Here is a 25,175-nt window from a genome sequence, read left to right on the forward strand (position 1 = left end):
CAAGGAGTGTGCCCCATAAGGAGAGCTGCCCAGCGCGAAAGAAAGTGCAGCCTGCCCAGGAATGGAGCCGCCCACACGGAGAACTGATACAGCAAGATGACGCAACAGTAAGAAACACAGATCCTGGGTGCCGCTGACAAGAGTACCAGCGGACACAGAAGAACACACAGCGAATGGACACAGAGAGCAGACAACTTAGGGGAGAGAAATAAATAACACTTAAAAAAAAATGCCAGAGGAGGGGAGTGGACATAGCTCAGTGGTTGAGCGCCTACTGCCCACACACGAGGTACCGGGTACAATCCCCCATACCTCCTAGAAAGAAAAAAAAAAGGTAGCAAAGGACACTGGCCTGCCCTACCCAGCTCCCCCAATCTGTTCTGCATTTATTCATCCATTAGTCAAGTATCTGTGCCAGCCAGCGATCCTCTGCGTGTGATTCATTAGCAAAGAAACTAGCCCCAGAGCTTCCATCCGCGTGCAGGGGCGGCGGGCTGGTTGGGACAGGCAGCGGCTTGGTGCACGCAGCCTTCCTGTGAAAATGTCCAGTAGGTCCTCGGGAACTCCCGGCCTCCTTCTGCGGAGGGCTACTGGGTAGTTTCCTGTTTCGGTACCACAGCCTGGGGGGAATTTCTGCTTTTTCCTCCTCGGAGCTCTAAGCTGAGATACGCACACTCTCGCTGAGGGGGTTTTCTCGCTAAAGGAAAGTCCTACATCCCTGCACTTCTTAATAGATCCTTAAAAAAAGCCAGTTCAAATGTCACTTCCCATGAGAAACCTCTGACTGGTCATTCCCTTCTCTGTGGTCTTAGCACGAATTATACTGCCTTCGAGTTGTTTTTTTCCAGCTGTGTCTTTCCCCAGCCTCCAAGTTCTTCTAGACAAGGCCCCTGCCTTCTTCTCTTTGTCCTTGCCCTAGGACTGCAGCGTCCAGCACAGAGAAGGTGCTCAAATTATAAATAAATGAAATGCAATAAATGTCTGCTGGACGGAAAGTCAAACTCAAAGGCCTGAGACTGGACGCAGTTAAGAACCTCGGGGCTGGGTGCTTCGTCTCCCACATGGGACTTTGCCATGCCACTTTTCTCCACCGTTAGCTCAGCTGTTAGTGCCTGCCATCCCCTTAACCTCAGCAGAGCTGGAAGTCAGGTCCCCTCAGTGCCTCTGCTTTCATCTGTGTGGCATCCTCTATCTGGAAACAGAACATGGCATTTAAAAAATATATTAATTGTGGTAACATATATTTATAACCCCAAATTTCCCATTTTTAACCATTTTTAAAATATATAATTCAGTGGCATTAATTACTTCACAGTGAGGTGCTACCCTCACCACCACCCATGACCAAATCTCTCCATCACCCCAAACAGAAATCCTGAGCCTACTAGGCAGTAATGCTCCAATCTATTCTCCCTCACTCCCTAGTACCCTCTGGTGTACTTTTTGTCTCTAAGAATTTGCTTACTCCAGCTATTTCACGTAAGTGGAATCATATAATAGTGTCCTTTGTGTCTGGCTTATTTCACTCAACGTGATGTTTCCAGGAGAAGTCAGCATTATTTACTGCTTTCCCGGGAGAATCCAGTTGCACGAAAGTGTTAGTGAGCAGTGAAGGAGGCTGGCAGGGAATAGTTACCACAGGAAACAGCCTCAAAGTCAAGTAGACTTTCCATTCTCCTGAGTGGCCCTACTTGTCTTCCCCAATGCCTGAGTTTGTTCTTTTCCTTTTTTCTTTTTTCCCATGTGTAGTCCAGTCCTTCTGGCTTTCCTCTTCTTTCCCTTTCTTCCTTTAATTCCTCTCCTTTTCATTCCACACACAATTCAGCACCCCCCGTCCTGACCCCCAAATGCTCATCCCAATTCCTCAAGTTCTCAGACTAACAAAAGGTTCTCCTTGGGTAGGCAGTTTAACAATTTCAAGCTACTTATCAAAGTATTTCTTCCAAACACATCTAGAACTCTCCTCAAGATTAATTTGTATGAATAAAATCTCTTCCGTCTTATTACACCAGCGTCAATGGTTCTTTGAAGAATGTTACTTGGAGATTTTTCTTCCCAATGGTGCGTGCTCTATGAGGCAATGGTATATCCACATTCTTCACTGTCTCTTCTCTTTCCTTACCACTGGCCACCCATTCACCTGTGTTAATCTAGGGTCAGCTAGCACTATAGTGAAATTCTCACCTCATCAGGATTTGGGGCTAAACACAAGTGTTTCATGACAAGTAGGTTTATCTCACCCAATGGAAGAATGGGTCACCATGAGGAAACCTATCAATGTAATTCACTGCCTTGAACCACATAGTCATCTTAATAGTTAACAAGAAGAACGTTTGGGGAAGCAGACTTGGCCCAGTGGTTAGGGCATCTGCCTACCACATGGGAGGTCCGCGGTTCAAACCCTGGGCCTCCTTGACCCATGTGGAGCTGGCCTATGCACAGTGCTGATGCGCGCAAGGAGTGCCGTGCCATGTAGGGGTGTCCCTGTGTAGAAGAGCCCCATGCTCAAGGAGTGCACCCCATAAGGAGAGCCACCCAGCGTGAAAGAAAGTGCAGCCTGCCCAAGAATGGTTCCGCACACACGGAGAGCTGACACAACAAGATGATGCAACAAAAAGAAACAGATTCCCATGCCGCTGACAACAGAAGTGGACAAAGAAGAACACGCAGCAAACAGACACAGAAAACAGACAACTGGGGTGGGGGGGCGGAGAGAGAAATAAAATAAATAAATCTTTAAGAAAAAAAGAAGATCATTTGATGAAGTTGATTATGTTTGATAAAAACTTTAGCAATTGAGGCACAGAAGGTTACATTCTTAACTTGATGAGGGCTATTATCAGGAACATGATATACAGTAGTGAAAATCAGAAGGCAAGGATGCCTTCATCACTGCTAGTCTTCAACCTTGTAAATGTGGGTCTGTGCCAATGCAGTAAAACAAGAAAAAGAAAAAGGGGCATGAACACTAAAGAGAGAGAAAAACAAAATTGTCACTACTTGCAGATGATCTACCTAGAAAATCCAAGACATCAAATTAAAAAATAGTATTAGAATTTGGTAAGGTGGTTAGTTACAAGACCAGGATATAAAAATCGGTGGCTTTCTTAATCACTGATTATAATCAGTTAGAAAATGTAAGGGGAAAAGGAACTTAAAGCAGCAACAAAAATCCATAGTAGAAGCTTGAATGAAACCACTGGCAATAGTGTTATAATAATTAAAACGGCACAGGAAGAGAAATAGATGAATAGAGCCAAATAGAGAGACAAGAATTCCCAGACATTCTGCTTCCAAGAATATACCCTATGGGAAAAAAAAAGTGAACATATGCACAAAGGTGTATATTCAAGGATGGTCATAGAAACATTATTTGTAAGAGCAGACAACATTGAGAACAACACACATTTTCATCAATAGAAGAAGGATTAAATGAATACTTATTCATTATATTTGGCAGCAGTTTTAAAACAGAGGTGGGAGAAGCAGACTTGGCCCAGTGGTTAGGGCGTCCGTCTACCACATGGGAGGTCTGCGGTTCAAACCCCCGGGCCTCCTTGACCCGTGTGGAGCTGGCCCATGCGCAGTCCTGATGCGCGCAAGGAGTGCCTGCAGGGGTGTCCCTGCGTAGGGGAGCCCCACATGCAAGTAGTGCACCCTGTAAGGAGAGACGCCCAGCGTGAAAGAAAGTGCAGCCTGCCCAGGAATGGTGCTGCACACAAGGAGAACTGACCCAGCAGGATGACGCAACAAAAAGAGACACAGATTCCCGTGCCGCTGACAAAAACAGAAGTGGACAAAGACAAACACGCAGCAAATGGACACAGAGAACAGACAACTGGGGGAGGAGGGGAAGGACAGAAATAAATAAAGATAAATCTTAAAAAAAAAAATAAAACGGAGATGGAACGGTAAATTCAGACATGGAATGATCTTGGTACTATATCAAAAAGCAAATGCTAACACAGTATGTAGAGCACAATCTCATTTATTTAAAAACAAAATAAAAACTGTGTATTTGTCTATTTACATAGAGAGGTAAATGCATAGAAAAAAAAAAATCTAGAAGTATACATTCCAAGCTGTTAATTGTGATTACTCTTGGAGGACATTTTTTCCAGGAGTTCGCTAGAAGAATGTATTTATGATTAAAAAAAATAAAATAAAATAGAGTTAGCCTTTTCAGTTTTGTGACAAGCCGGCCTTGTCTGCGTCTCCACCAGGGGAAGCTGTGGTTGGTGGCTTAGGTTCCAGATGGGGCAGCACCACACTACTTGCCCGTGGGGTCAGCATCCGGGCTGGGGTGGGGACGAGGGGAGGACAGTCATACCTCAGAGGGGCTTTCCAGAAGAGGGGGTTAGTGTGGGGCGGTTGTGGGGAGACCAGAGACTCCCCACATTGTCAGCCTCAGTAGACATACTGGAAAGAAGGGCATGGGACTCTCCCCTCTTCTGAAGTTGAGCCAGTTTCTTTGGGTGCTAGCTGGTATTTAGGGCAGCCGTTCTCAACCTTGGTTGCATGAAGGAATCACCTGGGAAGACTGAAAATGAACTAACTAAAACGGATGCTCCCAAGTGGCCCCCGAGAGACCTTTACCTGGTCAAGGGGTGGCCTGGGCACTGGAGTTTTTTTAACTTCCCTGTGTTAGGCTAACATGTAGCCCTTCAGCCTTCTCTCCTGGTATGGGACTCCTGTATTATTTCATTATGACCCCCAAAGTGCTATCCAGTCAGGTCTCTCCCACCATATACAAGTGAGATTTGAAACCAAGTAAGAGTGTTTTGTTGTTGTTGTTGTTTTACATTTGACATTTGATGTCTGCTCGTCATTCTGTCCCACTGAGATCTTTTTGAATCTTTTCCACCCGTATACTGAGGTTAGGACAAGTAGACCCTCTGAGTCTCCATTCTGATGAAGTAATGTTCTCTTAATTTCGCTTCGGCTGGGCCAAACTCCCTTTCAGGTGGATCCTTGAGGGAAGGGATTTTATACATCTTCTATCCCAGTTGCTGAGAAACTAAAGCTGGGGAAAACTATCCAACAGTAAAAATAAATGAACTACTGATCTGTGCTAGAACATGAGCCTCAAAAACAAGCACAAAAAGGTACAGAAGATATGATGGCATTTATATGAAGTGTTCAGAGAAGGCAAACCTATATACAGGGAAAGCTGATTAGAGGTTGGCTGGGACTGCGTTGGGGACAAGGCGTGAATACCAGGACAAAAGGCATTGTTGTGGGGGTAATAAAAATGTAGAACTGGATTGCTGTGATGGTTGCACAACTCTAAACTTACTAAAATCCTTGAATCACACATAAAATGGGTGAATTCTAAGGTATGAGGAATACCCAAAAACCATCGAAAGCCAGAAAGATATCTCAATAAAGGGGAAGGGGAGAGGAGGGGAGGGGAGCGCAGGGGAGGGGTGGGGAAAGAAAGACTAAGAGGGGAGGGGAGGGAAAAGAAAACCTAAGACCTGCTTGCCCACTGTGTGCTCAAGGGCAGGTCAGACAAGTAGGTGTACCAGGCACACTAAAATGCAGTCCGTTCACAAACATATTCTTCAAGAATGTGTTCGACAGGTAGGTGTTAAGCAGTTCACAGTTTTAAACAACTCAGCTTCCGGCTGCCAAAGGGCAGGTACTACTCAGCAAAACCAGCCGCCTAGGCTCATTGGAGCAGCCCCTCTGTTTACACTCCAGCCCACACCCGGGGTTTCGCGCCCTCGCCATCACCTGGTCGGCTCCCTTCTGCCCTCACTCTGGGCATTTCCAGCCAGGTTGCAGCCCCTAGAGACGCCGGCACCCGCGCAGGTGCCCCCCAGCCTCTCCCTCCCAGGAGGCCGGGAACCAGGGGGCACTCCGCCCCGGGCCCTGGCTGGCGTCCGCTCGAAAGGGAACTGCTTAGTTCAGAATAGAGGCTGGAGCGACGGAGGGCGAGAGCCCCCCAGTGCCCCCGATGCCGCTGCCCGCCTCCCCCGGAGAACGCCCAGGGCCAGGGCACGCGGGGCGGGGGTGTGTGCCGCCGGGAACAGGGGCGAGGGCGGGGCGCGGGGCAGGGGGGCTCGCAGGGCCCGGCCCGGGGCACTGGGGTGGGGAGAGGGGTGGGGGCAGGCCTAGTCAACAGCGGGCGGTAGGCAAATGCCGCCTCGGGGCCGGCCGCGCCCCTTCCTGGCTGGCACGCCTGAGCAACTCCTAGAGAAAAATGACATCTGTCACCTAGAGGGCCGGGCCAGGGCGAGGGTTTGCACTGTTATTCTGAGATGTGGGGAAGGTATGGCTGAATTTTGTGCTGGGGACAAAAGATGAGCCCCCGCGTGTTAAAAGAAGGTAACACCGGCTGGTGGGGTTGGGGTGGGGGGGCAGGCCAGGCCAGGCTTCCCCCCTGCCGGGGGCGCTCTGGGGTGCGCTTGGGGTTGATCCTGCTGCTTTGGGGCTGGCAGGCCTCCCCACGTGGTCCGGGCCCAGGGCTGGATGGCTAAAGAAGAGGCTGGGAGAGTTTGGGGGTGCAGGGGGGGGCTGGGGGCGCAGTGGGGATCTTCTTTCCAACTGCCCCCTGAAAAGCCCCGGCAGGCCCTAGATTTAGAGACAGGCAGGTGTTCGGAGCGCACTTCCTCTCCCCGCCAGCTGCTCCCTCCTCCTCGGCAGCCCCTTCTATTTATGGCACTTCCTCTCCAGATCAAGAACACATGAAAAAGTGTTCTTGAAACACACACAAAGGAGAAAAAATTTCTGAAAAATGTCAAACCACAGGTCCTTTCCCCACTCTTCTTTTAAGTTTCTAGGTTTGTTCTATTCCTGGTTGCCCCTAAAGCAGACAGGGTCAAATCGGGTGCTCTGGGGTCTAGGAAAGAAGGAGCTGGTTGCTGAATCCCAGCTCCATTCGGCAGCTGGTTGGGACTAAGTCAAGAGACAGGGAGAGGAGACCCTTTCTAACCACAGAATACGGTGGTCAGGCCCCGGCAACCTGTCAGTTTCACCAGATCTTTCAGTTCATGAAGATGGTAACAAAATGGAATGGGAACGGAATGGAGCTGAACTGGAAGCCCGGGCGTAGGGTACTAGTTCCAGCTGTTTGGGCACCTCACAGATGTCTCTGAGTATGTTTCCCACTCTGTAAATTAAGAGTTGGACAAGATTTGTGTTTTTCAAGCTCTTTTTGACCCAAAGCTCACACACCCACAACTGGAAACAAAAGTTCCTTGAAATGATAATTGATGCTTACGATTCAAGTTACATTTTCTTGTCTGTTTCATTTTTGAAAAATTCTGATCATGACCCATTAAAATGATTTCAAAGCCCATTATGGAATGTAATATGAAGGTTGAAAAACACTGGCCTACACAATATCTAGGATCTTCTCCAATTAATTAAAAAAAAAAACTACTCTTACAACTGTAGAGGAAAATTACCTCTTTAATACAATGTTGAGTGGGTTAAAACTTTTTTCCTTTAAAAATTCTCTCTCTCTCTCTCTGTCTTGTATTTATTTATTTTTAAAAGATTTATTTATTTACTTATTTCTCTCCCCGCCCCCCCCCCACCTTGGTTGTCTGTTCTCTGTGTCTATTTGCTGCGTCTTCTTTGTCCACATCTGTTGTTGTCAGCGGCTTGGGAATCTGTACTTCTTTCTGTTGTGTCATTTTGTTGTGTCAGCTCTCCATGAGTACGGCATCATTCCTGGGCAGGCTGCATTTTCTTTCATGCTGGGCAGCTCTCCTTACGGGCGCACTCCTTGTGTGTGGGGCTCCCCTTCCCGGGGGACACCCCTGCATAGTGTGGCACTCCTTGCGCGCATCAGCACTGTGCATGGGCCAGGTCCACACGGGTCAAGGAGGCCCAGGGTTTGAACCGCGGACCTCCCATGTGGTAGACGGACACCCTAACCACTGGGCCAAGTCCGCCATCCTCTCTGTCTTTTAAAAATCAACTAAACATAGCATTGGTTAAAACTGAATATAAACCTTACAACCCAGCAATTCCAGCCCTGGGCATATCCCAATGGAAATGAGCAAATATGTCATAAAAAATAGGCACAGAAATATTTGTAGCAGCATTATTTGTAATAGCCCAGACTGGATACAACTCAAACACTCATCAACAGGAGAAGAATATATATGTCTGGTCCATCCAAACAAAAGAATATTATACAGCAATGAGAGTGAATCAACTACAATGAACAGTATGGATGAGCTGCACAAACATAATGTTGAAAGAAGTCAGAGTTGAAGGAGCATATGATTCCATAAATTTATATGAATTTATGTAAAGTTCAAACCAGGCAAAACTAATCCACAGTCCAGTACTAACCTGAGGGTAGTGAATGGATGGGTTTCTGGGTGCATGAAATGTCCTGGTTTTTTTTTTTTCATCTGGGTGCTAGTTACAGGGTTGTGTTTTACTCTGTGAAAATTCATCAAGCTGTACCTTTATGATTTGCTCACTTTTATGTATGTTAAACTTCAAAAAAATAGTTCACTAAAAGAACAGCTAAGGGTTAGGGAGACGCTCCTTTCAGGTTCAACCTTTGCAATAGGAAAACTTTCCAAAAGAAAACTTTGGAGAGAAGAGCACCTGGTTGCTTGCCCTTCATGCACCGATTTGCTGGCCACTGAGGCAGGGCCCTGGGGAAGCGCAGCCTCCTGAGCCTACCAGAAAACCCAACACAGGGATGACAGTTTCGTTTATTTGCTCTGGCAGGCTTCAGGGCCTCGAGATCAGTTGAAGTCGGATGTCACAATAGGGCATCAGATGGAGGGGAGGTCAGGGTTGGAGGGTTAGGTTTGAATCCAGGGATCTCCCCAGGAGTTGCTTTTCTGACTAAATCTCTCTGTGGGGCATTTTCTTGTGAAATTTCTGCAAACTGTCTTCAGTGCCTGCCTCACTCATTTGGCATTTCCCTTGGTTAGCGCCATATGTTCATGTGTCTTGTCCCGCAGTCTGAAGCGAGAGTGGGTTTCTCTCTAGCACCACTGATGGTGCCCAGATAGGGCCTCAAGCAGAAGAGGAGCTCAGTAACAATTATCCATGAAAAAGAGAAAAAAATCACTCAATTAAAGCACTACTTCCTCTTGAAAAAAAGTGTGTTGCAGGGAAATAAAAATATGGTTGGCTCACTAAGGGTTTCCTTCCTTTCTCAGTGTATTGGGTGAAAGTAGGAGGTGCCCAAACCTTTAAGAGCATTTGCCCAGAGGCCCGAGTCTTGGGTAGGTCTCAGGAGCTACCTGTGTGGCCATGGGTGAGTCGCTTTACCTCTCTGGGCCCCAGCTTCCACACTGCAACATGAGGGAACCTGCAGGAGCCTCTCCCGGGTTCTTTCACACGGTGACTCCCTGAGGACCAGGTGGGGAAAGCAGAGGGTGTGCCTTCCCACCCCAGCTGTCTGCTCATCACAGCTGAGCACCACACGGCTCTCAGTGTCTTGTGGTGTCTCAACTTCCCACTCAAACTAAAAGTTCCTTGTAAGCAACGGGTGTGTGTTAGACTACAGTGGCTAGCGGTGGGCACCACGTAGCCCAAGGAATGCTTGTAGGGAGAAGACTTTGGATGAGGAAGAAAAACAAACCCAAACGGGCTGTTGTAGGCAGGTTTGGGATAAGAGAACTTCACCACTGCTCCCGCGTTCAGAAATCATTTACCAACCACCTATTCTGTGCCAGCCCCTGTGCCAGCTGCTCGAGAGACTGAGGCGAGAGAAAGCCAGCTAGGGCCCTGAAACAGCTCATCTAACACAGAGCGGAGGGTGCCTTGGGAGGTGAGAAGAGGAGCATTTAAATTAGGTGGGGAAAATTAAAAAAAAATAAAAATAAAAAAATAAATTAGGTGGGGAGGCTGTCAAGGAGGACTGCCACAGCTGCGTCTTGAGTGAGGAGGTGTTAACCAGAGATGACCAGGTTAGGTGGGAGGGAGGAAAGTGCATCTTGGGCAGCGAGGGCAGCAGGTGCCCACTCCTGGAGTCTAGCAAGAGGAGCAAATGTGCCAAGCAGGAGTCAGGTCCCGGCAGGTCTACCATCTCCTATTTAGGATCTTATCTGAAGAAGAAGAAAAACAGTAGGGCTCTTCAAAAGATTTTATGCAGCAAATAATCATATGGGCATTTTAGCAAACTCTCTTTTAAATGGGTGTGCGGAATGAAGGATGGATTGGAGAGTCAAGATCGGAGACAGGGTACTGAGAAGCCATGGCGGTCTTCCTGGAGAGAGAGGACGAAGGCCTGGACCAAAGCCACAGCCAGAGAATGTCGTGGAGGAGAAGGAGTAGAGCACCGGGACCAGATGACTTGGGGGTGGAAGGCAGGTTGAGGCAGAGCGAGGGAGGCGAGCAGCGTGGCCTTGGTGTGTGCTTCATGGAGATGGGCTAATAGAGGCCAAGGGGGCCTAAGGCGGGGATGGTGGCGTCGGGTTGGAACATGCTGATTTGATGCCAGTGTTTCCAGGTGTCCAGCTGACACATGAGTCCTGGGCTGGAGAGACAGACACATTTAGTGGTATGGTAGCCGTCAGCGCTGTCACCAAATTGCCAGTTTCCTCCTCCGCATGATAGCATGACCTTCCTTTTTTTTTTTTTTAAAGATTTATTTATTTATTTAATTTCCCCCCCTCCCCTGGTTGTCTGTTCTTGGTGTCTATTTGCTGCGTCTTGTTTCTTTGTCCGCTTCTGTTGTCGTCAGCGGCACGGGAAGTGTGGGCGGCGCCATTCCTGGGCAGGCTGCTCTCTCTTTTCACGCTGGGCGGCTTTCCTCATGGGCGCACTCCTTGCGAGTGGGGCTCCCCCACGCGGGGGACACCCTTGCGTGGCACGGCACTCCTTGCGCGCATCAGCGCTGCGCATGGCCAGCTCCACACGGGTCAAGGAGGCCCGGGGTTTGAACCGCGGACCTCCCATATGGTAGACGGACGCCCTAACCACTGGGCCAAAGTCCGTTTCCCAAGCATGACCTTCCTTGCCCACTTACCATCAGGTGTGGTCATGTGCCTTGGTCATGTGCTTCCGGGGAGAAGCCTAACGGTGCCAGGGTGTGAGTCGCCTCTCTCTCATTCCCTCTGCTTCAGCAGTGGGAAAGGTCTGACCAGTTGTTTCTCATTCTCATCATTTACCTCTGTGAAAACCTCCCTGACTGCTCAAGACGGAGGAGAGCCCTTTCCTGTTTGTTCCCGTAGCAACCTGGTATTTGTCTTTCCACAGTGATGTTGCCTGTCTACTTCTCTGTCTCCTTTACAAAAAGGAAAGGTTTGTCTCTGTTCTTTTTTCCAGTTCTGGAAATTCAGCTATCGAAGACACTGCATGAGTGTGAATTAGTCAAGTATCAAGAAGGCCTAGCAATGATTAAATGGGGGAAAAACAGAAAAATAGATGTGTCTGTGCCCATCCCCCAATCCTGTTCCTCCTCACCACCCTGCCCCACCAAAAAAACACAAAAAAAGCCTTGCCTCTACCGAGCCCAGGGACAAGGGCTGTACCCCTGAAATGAAACCACACCGTGCTGCTCTGCCTACACTTAAGGGCAAAGAAGCTCACAGAACACAAACGTGCAAACCACAGAGGTGAGATACGGATGCCATTTCTGCTTTCTTTTGGTAGGCGCAGATTGAATCAGAAATCAGTGCCGTGTGAAGCTGCTTCCAGGGTAAACTGCTGAGGGTGCACTGCGGAAAATCCTAAAGCAAACCCTAGCAGACTCCCAGGGTGCTCCTGGGTGCACTTGGCATGACTGGTTACTGGAATGGGTTAGACTGCCCGTCTACAACCACAGAAGAGCTGTCACCAACAGAGAGATCCTTAGAGAGATCCTTGAAGACGTCAAGCAAAGACCATCTTGGAAAAACTTTTGAATAAATGAAGTGGTTCTGACTGGTCCTGTTGTTGAAATGACTGCACTTAAAAAAAAAAAAAATTGGATATGCCAAAGGAGTGCTTGGAAGACATAGTGTCTGAGAAACACCTGCTACATCAGGAGTCTTGGTGCTACCTGTCTCATGTATGGGTCCCTTGTTTTTAGGCTCCCACTGACTTTGTGAGACAAATAAAAGACATTTCTTGTGGTGGGAAAAAAACAAACCAGGGGAGCAGATGTGGCTCATGGGAAGCGAACGTGGCGCAAGTGACTGAGCTCCCACCTACCACACGGGAGGTCCCGGGTTCAGTTCCTGGTGCCTCCTGGAGAAGAGGAGAAAGACAGCGAACTGGCATGATGGGCAGGCACTGTGCGCTGATGTAACAAAATGACACAACAAGGAGACACAAAGAGGAAAGACAATGAGAGACACAAAAAAGCAGGGAACTGAGGTGGCTCAAGAGATTGAGCACCTCTCTACTCCATGGGAGGTCCCAGGTTCGGTTTCTGGTGCCTCCTAAAGAGAAAATGAGCAGACACAGAGAGCACACAGCGAGTGCAAACAGTGGCGGGGTGGGGGGGAAGAATAAATAAATAAAACAAATCTTTAAAACAACAACAAAAGAACCAGCCTCACTGACTCTCAACATCCTTCGGGGCGGGGGGGGGGGGGGGGGGGGGGGATGACGACACTATTTCTTGGTCTCCTCCTTAACTCCAGCCCCAGCTAAAACCCTGTGGCAATTTAAACCCTCAGAAGCACCTGGGCCTTTGATGTGATTGGCTATTGGCTGTGTGGTCTTGCACAAATTACCTAACTTCTCTGAATCTCATTTGCCTCTGTGAAATGGGGATCCTAATGCCTCTTGGAGGACAAGGTGAGGTATAAATATAGCAGGAGCAGGTGACACAGAGTAGTTCTCAATTACAGCATCCGGATTGTGATTGTTGGTGCTCTGGGCCCAGGGAGTAGCGAGCCACTGTGCTCTAGTGACATTCCTTCAGGGCCAGGCAGAAGGTGACAAATGGGTTAAGAAGCAAGAGGTGGATCCAGATGCCTGGAGAAGGAAGCAGGATAGCTGGGAAGTCACATGATGGGTCCACATCTGGGATTTGGGGGACAAATACTTGCTGAGTCTCATTATGGGAATTGACCCCAGGACCTTGTACATGGGAAGCAGGCACTCAACCTCTGAGCTACATCTGCTCCCTGATGAGAACTGGGTTTTTTCATTTGTTTGTTTGGTTTTCAGGAGGTGCTGGACCTCGAACCTGGAACCTCATTCGTGGGAAGCAGGGGCTCAACCACTTGAGCGACATCCACTCCCCCTTGCTGAGTCATCTTGTGCCAGGTTCTGAGGCAACAAAGAGTGAGTGGTGTCCTTACTAAATGAGAAGAGCCCTGAAATGGACCAGGAGCCAAAAGCTCCAGTCCTGAACCTGATGGATAAGCTGGGCAGCTTTGGGAACATCTTGTGCCTCAGTTTCCTCTCGTAAGACAAGAATGTTAGACTAGATCAGGAATCCTTAACCAGGCATCTGTGGAAAGATTTCAGGGGGTCCATGAGCTTGAATTGAAAAAAATTCAACTTATTATCTTTATTTTCTCTGACTTCTAACTGAAATCTAGCATTTCCTTCACTTATGAATGTATGCAAAACATATGGAACAAAAAAGGTTAAGAACCCCTGGACTGGATCAAGGGCTCTCAACCTTTCTTGGGCCATGGAGCTCAGGTGAAGTCTGTGGACCTTTTCTCAGAGTAATGTTTTAAATGCATGAAATGGAACACATAAGATTACATTATAATATCACATTATATATTATTATACAGTTATTGAAATGTTAAAAAACTGATTTCAGTAAGGTGTGAGGTGCATGCTTCTTTATTAACCAGTGGCAGGTCTAATAATGAATGCAATTTCAAAGTAGTGATGAGCATAAATATTTCAAGGTATCTGCAACACCTAGAATGGGATATGAACACACCTGTGATTTCTATCATCAACAAAGTTGCGGAAACTATTACCACTGTGGCTTGTTCAACCCACATTCACTTAAAGCCTAGTGAAAAGAAAGATGTAATTGTTTTCCCATCCAAGTTCACAGACCTCCTGAATTCTCTCCCTGACTAGATAATCTCTCCAATACCTTCTGATTTAGCAGCCATTTGATAGAAAGGAGGCTGTTGCAGTTTGGACCCTTGAAGAACTCATGATCTGATTGAAAGGAAACAGGTCCGCACAAGAGACAATTAGAGAACAATCCCAAACGATGTGAACTCCAGTGTAGTGTAAAGATGATAGTGGGGAATGAGGCCCAATAGTTTCTGGAGGTGGGGGAGGGCTGGAGACCTTAGGATAGGGCCGTCTCAGTTTGCCAGAGCTGCTGTAACAAATACCACAGAGAGGATGGCTTAAACAACGGGGATTTGGAGGTGAGAAGTCTGAAATCAAGGTGTCAGCAGGATCGTGCTTCTCTCATCTGTGTAGCAGTTTTGTGGTGGCTTGCCGGCCACCATAACTCAGTCCCCTGCCTCCATCATGGCCATGGGATGTCTCCATCTCCTCTTCATTCCTACTCCTGTGTTCAAATTTCCTCTGCTTATAAGGACTCCAGTCATATGGGATTAAGGCCCAGCCTGATTTGGTTTGGCCTCATCTTAAGAGGATCTTTGAAGATCCTATTTACAAATGAGCCCACATCCACAGGACCGGGTATCTTCTGGGGGATGCGATTCAATCCATAAACAAGGGTCATTCTTGGAGAAGCCAATGTGGGATGTGCATTATGCTTAGACAAGGTTATAAATGGGCAGTAGAGGCCATAACTCCTTAAAGAACTGGATTCCAGGCCAAGGATGTGCGTGGGGATTCACTTAGATGAATGACCACAAATGGGTAGTTCCATGAAGACCACCGTACATCTGTCATTGCATTTACATATAGAGCTCTGGCCTGGCTCACAGTTGGCCTTTAGGAAATGCTTACTGAATGAATGAATAATGAGTAAACACAGTTTGGGGGGCATTCTATGATTTCTTGCTCTTCCTGGTCCCCTTAGCTCTCTCCTCTAACAGGAGAATCCTAAATGTCTTGAGGAGATAAGAGCAGGTTCTCCTGGGGCTTGTTACCTGCCTGTAAGTCAGGCACCTCTGGAAACTGCATCAGCTCTTTCTCCTGATGATGGCAGTAGGGGGAAGTTTACCATGTAAAACAAGTCTTTTTTAAAAAGATTTATTTATTTATTCTCCCTCCTTTGTCTGCTCTCTGTCCATTCGCTGTGTGTTCTTCTGTGTCTGCTTGTATTCTCATTAGGCGGCTCTGGGAACTGATCCTGGGACCTTCCGGAGTGGGAGAGAGACGATCATTCTCTTGTGCTACCTTGGCTCCCCTGGATTGCTGCATCTCTTTATTGTCTCTCCTCTGTGTCTCTTTTTGTTGTGTCATCTTGCTGTGCCAGCTCTTCATGTGGGCCAGCACTCCTGTGTGGGGCAGCACTCCTGTGTGGGGCAGTACCTCTGTGCAGGGCAGCACTCCATGTGGGTCAGCTTGCCACATGCGCCAGCTTGCCCTCACCAGGAGGCCCTGAGTATCAAACCCTGGACCTCCTCTATGGTAGACGGGCCCAACTGCTTGAGCCACTTCTGCTTCCCTAAAACAAGTCTTCTTTATGCCAATTCTCTTCCAGAGATCTGATGCTGCAGGGAACCACCTTTTAGAGACCAATTCACACACTGGAAATTGGGTCTCATAGCCCTGGTGAGTGGAGGTCAGGTAGGGGAGAGTGTTGATCTTTCTCCATTTGGAGGAAACTGAGGTACGGGGTCTGTCATTTCGGAGACATGGTGTTCTGGAAGCAAAGCTTGTTTCGGGCTGGGCTGGAGAGCTGGCTGCTGACTGCAACAGGCTTCATGCAGGGTTCAGACGAAGCCTCAGAAAAAGCTGCAGGGGGGTGGCTGTAGCTCAAGTGGTTGAGCACCTGCTTCCTGTACACAAAGGAGGTCCTGGGTTCAATTCCTGCTACCTCCTAAAAAAAAAGGCTGCACCCTTGCCACTTCAATGGGAGCACCTTAGCAATTGAGGCACAGACTTAATGAAAGGATGGGCTCGATGGCCTCATTTATTGGCCAGCTGTGTGGAAGGGAAAATCATTCTCTGGGAAGTGAGAAGAAAAGAGCAGTGGGAAGGGGCGGCTTCAGCACCCCTGTCTGTCCCTGGATCAACAAAATCCAAGCAGCTCAGGCGGGTCTGCCCTCAACTTCCCTGCACGGGTGCTGAGCATGTCTGGGTCCCCAGATGGCACTTCTTGCTTTACCTAGCATGTCGCTCACAGTCGGGGGACAGCAGCAGCTGCTTTTGAATTTCCTGACTCTGGTGGGATTACATCTCACAGTGCGTGATAGTCCCTTCTATGGTCTAAATCCCAGCCTGTGGGGGGCACGGAAATGGAACAGAAAGGAAACTAGCTTCTTGTAATGGCTCTCCCCCTCTCCGCCTCTCCCATCTCCCCTGCCAGGGGGCACCTAGCTCTTAGCTGTGAGGCCTGGCTGCTGAGCAGAGGGGGCATCCTGTGGCAAGGAGATCACCTTGGCTGATACCCGGTTTTTTCTTCTTTTTCAGCAGGGGTGTGGAAGGAGGCGGCGTGGGGACGTGTAGCTGGTGAACTGATTCACATCTTGCAGAGGAGCGAGCTCACCTTGGGAGGCAGCTGGCTGCTGCACAAGGCACTGCGGGCTTCCCTGGGTATTTCTCTTGGTGCAAGAGGTAAGTCCATGAGGGGACTTCTTAGGGCACGACACAGGCACTTGGCCTCGGAAAGGCTCAGGCTGTAGCTGCTCCTCACCCACCTCTTGCTCACGTGGCTCAAGCCCTCTCCTTCCGGTTCTGTGAGAGCGCAGGGCTTCGACCCCAGCCAACCCCTACTGCTTCCATCTGGGAAGGAGGACAGGTCAGGCAGGCCAGTGTCCGCCTCAAGTCTCTCAGCCAAACCTGCCGAGAGGATGAGGCAGCTGCCCTGGATTATGAGCTGAGGTGTAAATTTCCGAAGCCTCTGGGAGCCCTATAGATAATTCTTCTCCTATTGATAAATGGTTAAGCTCTTGGAGGGTGGGTGGTGGAAACTTTTCACTCCAGGATCACAGCTCTGTGAGCCTCAAAATGCAAATATCCTTGTGAAAGGGAAATGCATCGACAAATTCACATTAAGGCATAACTGACCAATATTAAGTCATTTTCCAAATGCAAAAGGGGATGGGGTGGCGGCGGTGGGGGGCAGTTCCTGGGGAGAGAGCTGGTGGAGGGGGCGGATGAGGAGTGCAGAGAGGGCCTGAGGAGGACACGTGGAAACTGGTGTGAACCCTTGAACCCCAAATCCGACCATCCCGGCCTGGAGCTGGCCCGTTAGTTTCCCACTCGTAGGGAAGGGGGGTTCGCTCTGAGGCTTGCACCACGTTAATAAGCAAGAGAACGACACTCTCCAGCCACAGAGGGCAGCTGGCAGGGTCCTCTCTTGACAGCTCCTATTTTGGACCTGAGGTGTCCGTCCAACCTGCGGCTGACCTCCCTAGACTCGGCTGCTGGGACGGCACCTGCCCAGCCCCTCCCTGGGGTAGGGACGTGACTGCCCCGAGGTTGTGCCGGGGAAAGGAGACACCTGGGCCTCCAGGAGGCCCCACGTCCTGAACTCTCGTTTTGTGACAAATGCCAAGAAAAGGAAGAGGAATAAGCGCAGCCCTCAGGAGCGCAGCGTTTACCCAGGATGCAGAGGTGAGCAGTGCCACCCTGACATCGCCACCAAAGGGGATGCAAGCCTCGCGGTGCAGAGATCCATTAATTCTGCAGACTGGGGGGCTTCAGAGAGCACAGGTGTGGCAGGCAGTGAAGGGGGACTGCAGGAGCGTTGGGCTGGGGAGGCCTCTTGGGCAGAGGTGCAGATGGACGCTGGTGCTCGAGCTCCTGGGAGCGTGGCAGAGCTGAGGCTGTGAAGTAAGATGTCCTGAGGAAGAGCCCCCCAGAAAGTCAGGGGGGGAGGCAATTGCCAAGAGTTGGGGTCTTTTTAGGAACTGGTCCCATCCCTTTGTCCTGTGAGTCCTGAACAAGTTGAGAAACGAACCCACAACTTTCAAACAGGTATCAAATAGTCACTCTATTACTGGTGATGCTTGATTGGAGAAGGTGAGTTGTCCTGTGGCTGGAATCCCTCTGAACTAAACTTGTCCTTTGAGACTGCTTACCCTGCTCACGCTCTGAGGCCCCATCGGGCCACAGCAGAAGCCCCTTCCCAGAGCCACCACCTGGCTCAGCCTCTAAGGCTTTCAGGGCTTTTGGATGGAATTGTTCAGGAAAGGAAGAGAAGAGCCTGGCAAAACTTGATTTGAAGCTGGGAGAGCACTGGTCTTGTGTTTTCTTCCCTGGGAAGAACTTACTGTGAAGTGCGGTTATTTAAATGGGAGCACATGGGAAGCGGATGTGGCAATTGGGCTCCTCCTACCATATGGGAGGTCCAGGGTTCGATTCCTGGGGCCTCCTGGTGAAGGCGAGCCGGCCCGAGCAGAGAGCTGCCCTGCATGGAGTACTGTCCAAAGCAGGCGTGCTGGTCCACGCAGGAGTGCTGGCCCACGCAGGAGTGCTGGCATAGCAAGATGACCGCAACAAAAAGAGACAGAGAGGAGAGACTATAGAGAGACTCAGCAAACCAGAGGTGGTGCAAGATTGAGTGCCTCTCTCTGACTCCGGAGGGTCCCAGGATTGGTCCCCAGAGCCGCCTAAGAGAAGAACACACAGCAAATGGACACAGAGAGCAGACAACGGGGAGAGAAATAAAAAACCTTTAAAAATTAATTAATAAATAAATGGGTACACAATATGCAGAGTCTCAGCATTGGCCTGCCCCACTTTTGGGTGTTCCCAGTTCACCATCTGCAGGAGAGTGTGAGTGTGTGTGAGAGAGAGAGAGAGAGAGAGAGAGAAACCGAGCGAGAGTGCTGGGGAGGCCTGAGGCCTGGCTGGGGGGAAGGAGCCCTGTGCGCAGCCTGCCTGCGCACCTGGAGAGACCCGGGGAGCGCGCAGCCAAGCTGGTGGAGGGGAGCAGCCGCTTCTGTCTTTGGGGCTTCACTTCCCCCGTGCCCTCTACCAGCGCAGACAGGGCCATCCGCCCGGGTTCCTCCAAAGCCTCCTAGCAGGAGGCCTGGGCTCGGAAGGTCGGCTGCGGCTTTGTGAAGCTCCGTGGTTGGAGGGTTTGGGTGAGGAAAGGGCCCGCCCGCCATTCCCCACTCCCCCCACCCTTCCCTGAAAGCAGCGTGGACTAACGGTGTGGACGGGTTTACACGGCAGTCCAGACCCCGTTCCCGCCCGTTCCTCAAACCCTGCAAACGTAGCTTCTTTAATGCTATTCCAGGATGCTCATGCCTTTTTACTTAGCTGGGAAAAAAACCTGTCTTTCCTGAGTCTAATTTGTAAAAAGAAAGAACAATATAAAACAAGTTAGCAAAATGGGAATTGCATGGTTTTAATATATTATCGTACTGGTGTTTTATCAGATTGCACTTAGAAGAAAGAAGAGAATAAAGAGTGCTAGTCACCGCTTCTCCATTCAGCAAATTTTCATCAGCATGCATTGTCTTTTCAACCCTCACAGGGTAGAGACTTGATTCTTTTACATTCACAGATTGTAACCAGTAGCTGGCCTAACACTTGGGAAATTCTTGATGAAATTAAAAAGAATTTTAATTTGGTTTTCAGGGAGCCTGACTACACACATACTCATGTGTGTGCATATATATATACACACACACACACCTATATCTATTCTATATCTAAGCTGTATATCTATATTATACTCCTATAGCTATCTCTATCTCTAACTAGGCTGAGGTTCAAAGGACTTTTCAGTGCTTCTCTGTTTGCCTTTCACCCTGCCTTCCTTTCCCATTTGAATTGAGACCCTTATCCATTTGCAGAGCCTACTGGGGCGCCCTAGGCCGGGGCTGGCATGCGATCTACAGCAGGCTCCCGCCTAGCCAGCCCCAGCTTGGTAAGTGAGGGGACAGCTCAGGTGAGTTTAGGGGTTCACGAGCCTTCAAGTTGGCATCTGGCTGCAGAAGTCAGCTGCCCTTGACCTGGATGCCTCCGGCTGGCTCTGTGAGCCAATGTGGCCCTCAGGCAAACCATACACTCTCTGCACACTGTAGTGCTCACACCTGTGTGGACCCGCTGTGCAGAGAGCATCTGCTAGACCCAGCCCAGCACTTTTCCTTGTCACAGAGGGAAATTAAAGGTTAGGGGAGTGGTCAGACTACAGCTGATAGAAACGGAGGTATGTAAAGAGCAAGCAATGGGGGAAAAGAGTTTGAAATAGGGGAAGCGGATGTGGCTCAACTATAGAGACTCTGTCTACCATCTGGAGGGTCCAGGGTTCTATACCCAGGGTCTCCTGACCTGTGTGGTGAGCTGGCCCATGTGCAGTGCTGCCATGCGCAAGGAGTGCCGTGCCATGCAGGGGTGTCCCCCGCATAGGGGTGCCCCACGCCAAGAAGTGTACCCTGCCAGGAGAGCCACCCCACGCGAAAAAAGCACAGCCGGCCCAGGAGTGGTGGCACACACACAGAGAGCTGACGCAGCAAGATGGCACAACAAGAAAAGTGACACAGTTTCCCAGTGCCACATGACAAGAATACAAGCAGACACAGAAGAACACACAGCGAATGGACACAGAGAGCAGACAATCTAAAAAAAAAAAAGAGTTTGAAATAGGAAATAGGAAAACATGTACACATTTTTTGACATACAGCCCAATAGAAGAACAGACTTCATAAAGAAGACATGCAAATGGTCAATTAGCACATAAAAGGCATTCAAAATCATTGGTCATTAGGAAAATGCAAATCAAAACCACAATGAGATACTTGATAAAAAAAAAAAAGAGGGAAACGGACTTGGCGCAGCGGATAGGGCGTCTGTCTACCACATGGGAGGTCCACGGTTCAAACCCTGGGCCTCCTTGACCCGTGTGGAGCTGGCCCATGAGCAGTGCTGATGCGGGCAAGGAGTGCCCTGCCACGCAAGGGTGTCCCCTGCGTAGGGGAGCCCCACATGCAAGGAGTGCACCCGTAAGGAGAGCCGCCCACTGCGAAAGAAAGCGCAGCCTGCCGAGGAATGGTGCCGCCCACACTTCCCGTGCTGCTGACGACAACAGAAGCAGACAAAGAAACAAGACAACAGAAGCAGACAAAGAAACAAGACGCAGCAAATAGACACAGAGAACAGACAAGCGGGGGAGGGGGGGAATTAAATAAATAAATCTTTAAAAAAAAGAGTATTGGCAAGGATATGAAAATACTGGAACTCTCATACACTGCTGGTGGGAAGGTAAAATATGCAGCAGCTGTTGAACAGAGTCTGGCAGTTCCTTAAAAAGTTAAATGAACATTGAGTTAATTACCATATGATCCAGCAATTCCACTCATAGGTACATAACTAAGAAAAATGAAAGTAAATGTCCACACAAAAACTTGTACATAAATTTTCATAGCAGCATTATTCATAATAGCCAAAAGGTGGAAACAACTCAAACGTCCATTAATTGATGAATGGATAACCAAATATGGTATATCCATACAATGGAATATTATTTGGCAATTTAAAAGAATGAAGTGTGAAGTGGACTTGGCTCAATGGATAGCGCGTCCACCTACCACATTGGAAGTCCACGGTTCAAACCCAGGGCCTCCTGACCTGTGTGGAGCTGGACCATGCGCAGTGCTGATGTGCGCAAGGAGTGCCATGCCATGCAGGGGTGTCCCCCACATAGGGAAGCCCCATGTGCAAGGAGTGCGCCCCTTAAGGAGAGCCACCCAGCGCCAAAGAAAGTTCAGCTTGTCCAGGAGCAGCGCTGCACACACAGAGAGCGGATACAGCAAGATGACGTAACAAAAAAGAGATACAGATTCCTAGTGCCACTGACAAGAATGGAAGCAGACACAGAAGAACACACAGTGAATGAACACAGAGAACAGATAACTTGGGGGGGGGAGGGGAGAGAAATAAATAAAAATAAATCTTTTTTTTAAAAAAAGAATGAAGTACTGATTATGCTATAACATGGATGGACCTTGACAACATGCTAAGTGAAACAATCCAGTCATAAAGGACCACATATTACATGACTCCATTCATCCAAAATGTTCAGAATAAGGAAAACTATGGAGACAGAAAGAAAGTAGATTAGTGGTCGCCTGCAGGTTTTGGGGTGCTGGCTAAAGGGAATGGGGATTTTCTGCGGGGTGATGAAAACGATCCAAAATTGATGATGGTGATGGTGGCACTACTCTGTAAATACACTAAAACATACCATTGAATTGCATGCCTTAAATTATAGATAGTTTAAAATTATGTGGCATGTGCAGTATGTCTCAATAAGGCTGTTACACACACAGTTGAGGTACTACCACACATGCACCAACATGGCTAACTGAAAAAGACGCACAATTCCCAGTAGGGGAGGCACCACACTGCTTGCCAGGACCTGCTGAAATGAAACAGTTGCAAAACCTATGACTTACCGGTTCTACTCCTATGTGCTCAGCAGAGTGTATATGTAAATTTTACCCAAAGATGTGAAAGAACATTCATAGCAGAACTTTACGTGATAGCCCCAAACTGAAAACAACTTAAAGATTCATCAACAGGGGTGATAAATAAATGGTGGTCCATCCATACAATGGAACACTACACCACAATGAGAAGAAGAAACTACAGCTGCACCCAATATGGGTGAATCTCACAAACTAAGGTTGAGCCAAAGAAGCTACACTTGTAAGACTACATAATGTAGGCTTTCGTTTGCTTAAAGTTAAAAAATAGGCAAAAGTTATTTGTGATTTTAGAAGTTAGGGTATGGGTTACCCTTGAGTGGAGGCACAGATTGGGAGGGGCAAGGGAGGCTGTTGACGTTGTGTTTCATAACCTGGTGCTGATAATATGGGTTTGTTCACTTTGTGAAAATCATCAAGTTTTATTTTTATGCTGTGCTCATCCATTTTCCATGTAGGCACTGTGGTTAAAAAAAAATGACTGTAAATTCAACTTTCATTCTTTTAAGAGGTGGGTCTATGTTTCCTCCCCTTGAATCTGGGTGGGCTTGTGACCTGCCTGTAACCAACAGAAGGCAGTGGAAGTGATGGTGCAACACTTTGGAGTCTAGGAAGGTTCTACCTTGTTTTTTTTTAAAGAGGTACCAGAGATTGAACCCAGGACCTCGTACCTGGGAAGCAGGTGCTCAACCACTTGAGCTACATCTGCTCCCCACTACACTTTCTTTCAGAGCCTCATGCTGTTGTGTAAGAAATCCAGTTACCCTGAGGCCACCATGCCATGAAGAAGTCCAGGACATGGGGAGGTCAGGTGTAGTGCTCCGGTTGACAATCCCAGCTTAGGTCCCAGCCAACAGCTAGCATCACTGCAGGAAAAGTGAGTGACGTCACCTCCAGATGATCCCAGGCCTTGCCAGCCATTGATTCCTCCCAGCAGAGGCTCTAGTCACTGTGGAACAGAATAAAAACATTTCTGCCACCCTGATCAAAGTACTGACCCATAGAACCCGTGAACGGAATAAAATGTGCTGTAAGCTGCTAAGTTTTGGGGTAATTTGCTTACAGCAATGCCAACTGGAACAGTGTTATGCTTCAACAAAAAGTTGCCTGAAAAATATGTTTTCCTTGGGCATATCGCCTCAGCAAAATTTTTAGTTATCACTATTCTGGAGGGGTAGAACTCCGCGGCTACAACATCACATTTCTTTTTCTCTCCCCAGGGACCTCTGTGGGATGGCTTCTGGTGTGACTGACCCAAGTAGCTTCCTCCACAATGCCAGCCTCTGCCTCCCTCACCACCTGCCCCGGGCGGCCAGCGTCGCGCTCTCCCTGTTCTACACCGTCCTCTTGGTCTTCAGCGCCCTGGGAAACGTCCTTGCCCTCTGCCTTGCCTGCCAGAAGGACAAGAAGAGCAACTCCACGGATGTCTACTTGGCCCACCTGGCGGCGTCTGACCTCCTCTTCACCCTGGCCCTGCCCGGCAAGATCACCTACTACGCGCTGGACTTCAGCTGGCCTTTCGGCGACGGGCTCTGCAGGCTGACGGCGTTCGTCTTCTTCGTGAACACCTACGGGGGCCTCTACCTCATGACGTGCGTGAGCGTGGACCGCTACCTGGCCGTGGTCGGCGGCCCCCGGCGCCCCCCGGCCCGCAGCGCCCGCCGGGCGCGGCTGGCCTGCGCGGCCGTCTGGGCCCTGGCGTCTCTGCAGACGATGCCCCTGCTGCTCGTGCCCATGACCGAGCCCGTGGCAGACAGGCTGACCTGCATGGAGTACGTCAGCGTTGAGCGGGTGCTCACGCTGCCCCTGATGGTCCTCGTGGCCTGTTGCGCATGCTTCTGCGGGCCGGTGGGCATCATCCTGTTTTGCTACGTCAAGATCACCTTGAAACTGTGGAGGACAGGCCGGGAGAACCCTCTGGCGGGCAGGCAGGGTCACCCGCGGAGGGCCTGCCTGCTCGTGCTGGGGCTGCTGGGGGCCGTGGTGGCGTGCTTCAGCCCCTACCACCTCAACGTCATCCAGTTCATGGCGAGGGAGCTGCTCCGTCCCGCGTCCTGCCCGGAGCGGAGGGCGTTCCAGCTGTCCCTTCAGGTCACGGTGTCCGTCATGAATGTCAGCTGTTGCATCGATCCCATCATTTACTTCTTTGCATCTAAAGGTTACAGGAAATGGCTCCTCAGCATTTTACAATCCAGACTGGGGGCCTCCTCCTCCTCCCCAGGAAAAGCTTCCTCAGAAACGCCAAGCGTCAGCCAGACAGTGGGCAACATGCCCCTGGCTGAGAACAGGGTCTAAGCGTCATTAGCTTTAAGACTGAATAGGGAGGGGCCAGGGTTTTGGGGGACTCGAAGCTTGTTCAGTCTAGGAGGGAGGTTCTCTCTTTTTTTAAAAAAAGATTTATTTTTTATTTATTTCTCTCTCCTTCCCCACCCCAGTTATCTGTCTCTGTGTCCGTTTGCTGTGTCCGCTTGTATTCTCGTCAGTGGCACCAGGAATCTGTGTTTCTTTTTGTTGCGTCATCTTGTGTCAGCTCTCCGTGTGTGCGGCGCCATTCCTGGGCAGGCTGCACTTTTCTTTCATGCTGGGGCGCACTCCTTGCATGTGGGACACCCCTGCGTGGCACGGCATACCTTGCGCACATCAGCCCTGCGCATGGGCCAGCTCCACACAGGTCAAGGAGGCCCGGGGTTTGAACCCTGGACCTCCCATGTGGTAGGCAGACATCCTATCTGTTGAGCCAAATCCACTTCC

At 49.3% G+C, this 25,175-nt stretch overlaps 1 protein-coding gene across 1 annotated transcript; it reads left to right on the forward strand.

The window, feature by feature from the left end:
* The first annotated feature begins 23,657 nt into the window (after nucleotides 1-23,657).
* LOC101446516 (G-protein coupled receptor 183-like) lies at nucleotides 23,658-24,719 on the forward strand. Its single transcript, XM_004458428.2, has 2 exons — nucleotides 23,658-24,152; nucleotides 24,489-24,719. Exons 1-2 carry the CDS (start codon nucleotides 23,658-23,660, stop codon nucleotides 24,717-24,719), a joined length of 726 nt encoding a protein of 241 aa, XP_004458485.1.
* The last annotated feature ends 456 nt before the right edge of the window (nucleotides 24,720-25,175 follow it).

The sequence above is a fragment of the Dasypus novemcinctus genome, chromosome 15 (assembly GCF_030445035.2).
Source record: "Dasypus novemcinctus isolate mDasNov1 chromosome 15, mDasNov1.1.hap2, whole genome shotgun sequence".
Taxonomy (NCBI): Eukaryota; Metazoa; Chordata; class Mammalia; order Cingulata; family Dasypodidae; genus Dasypus; species Dasypus novemcinctus.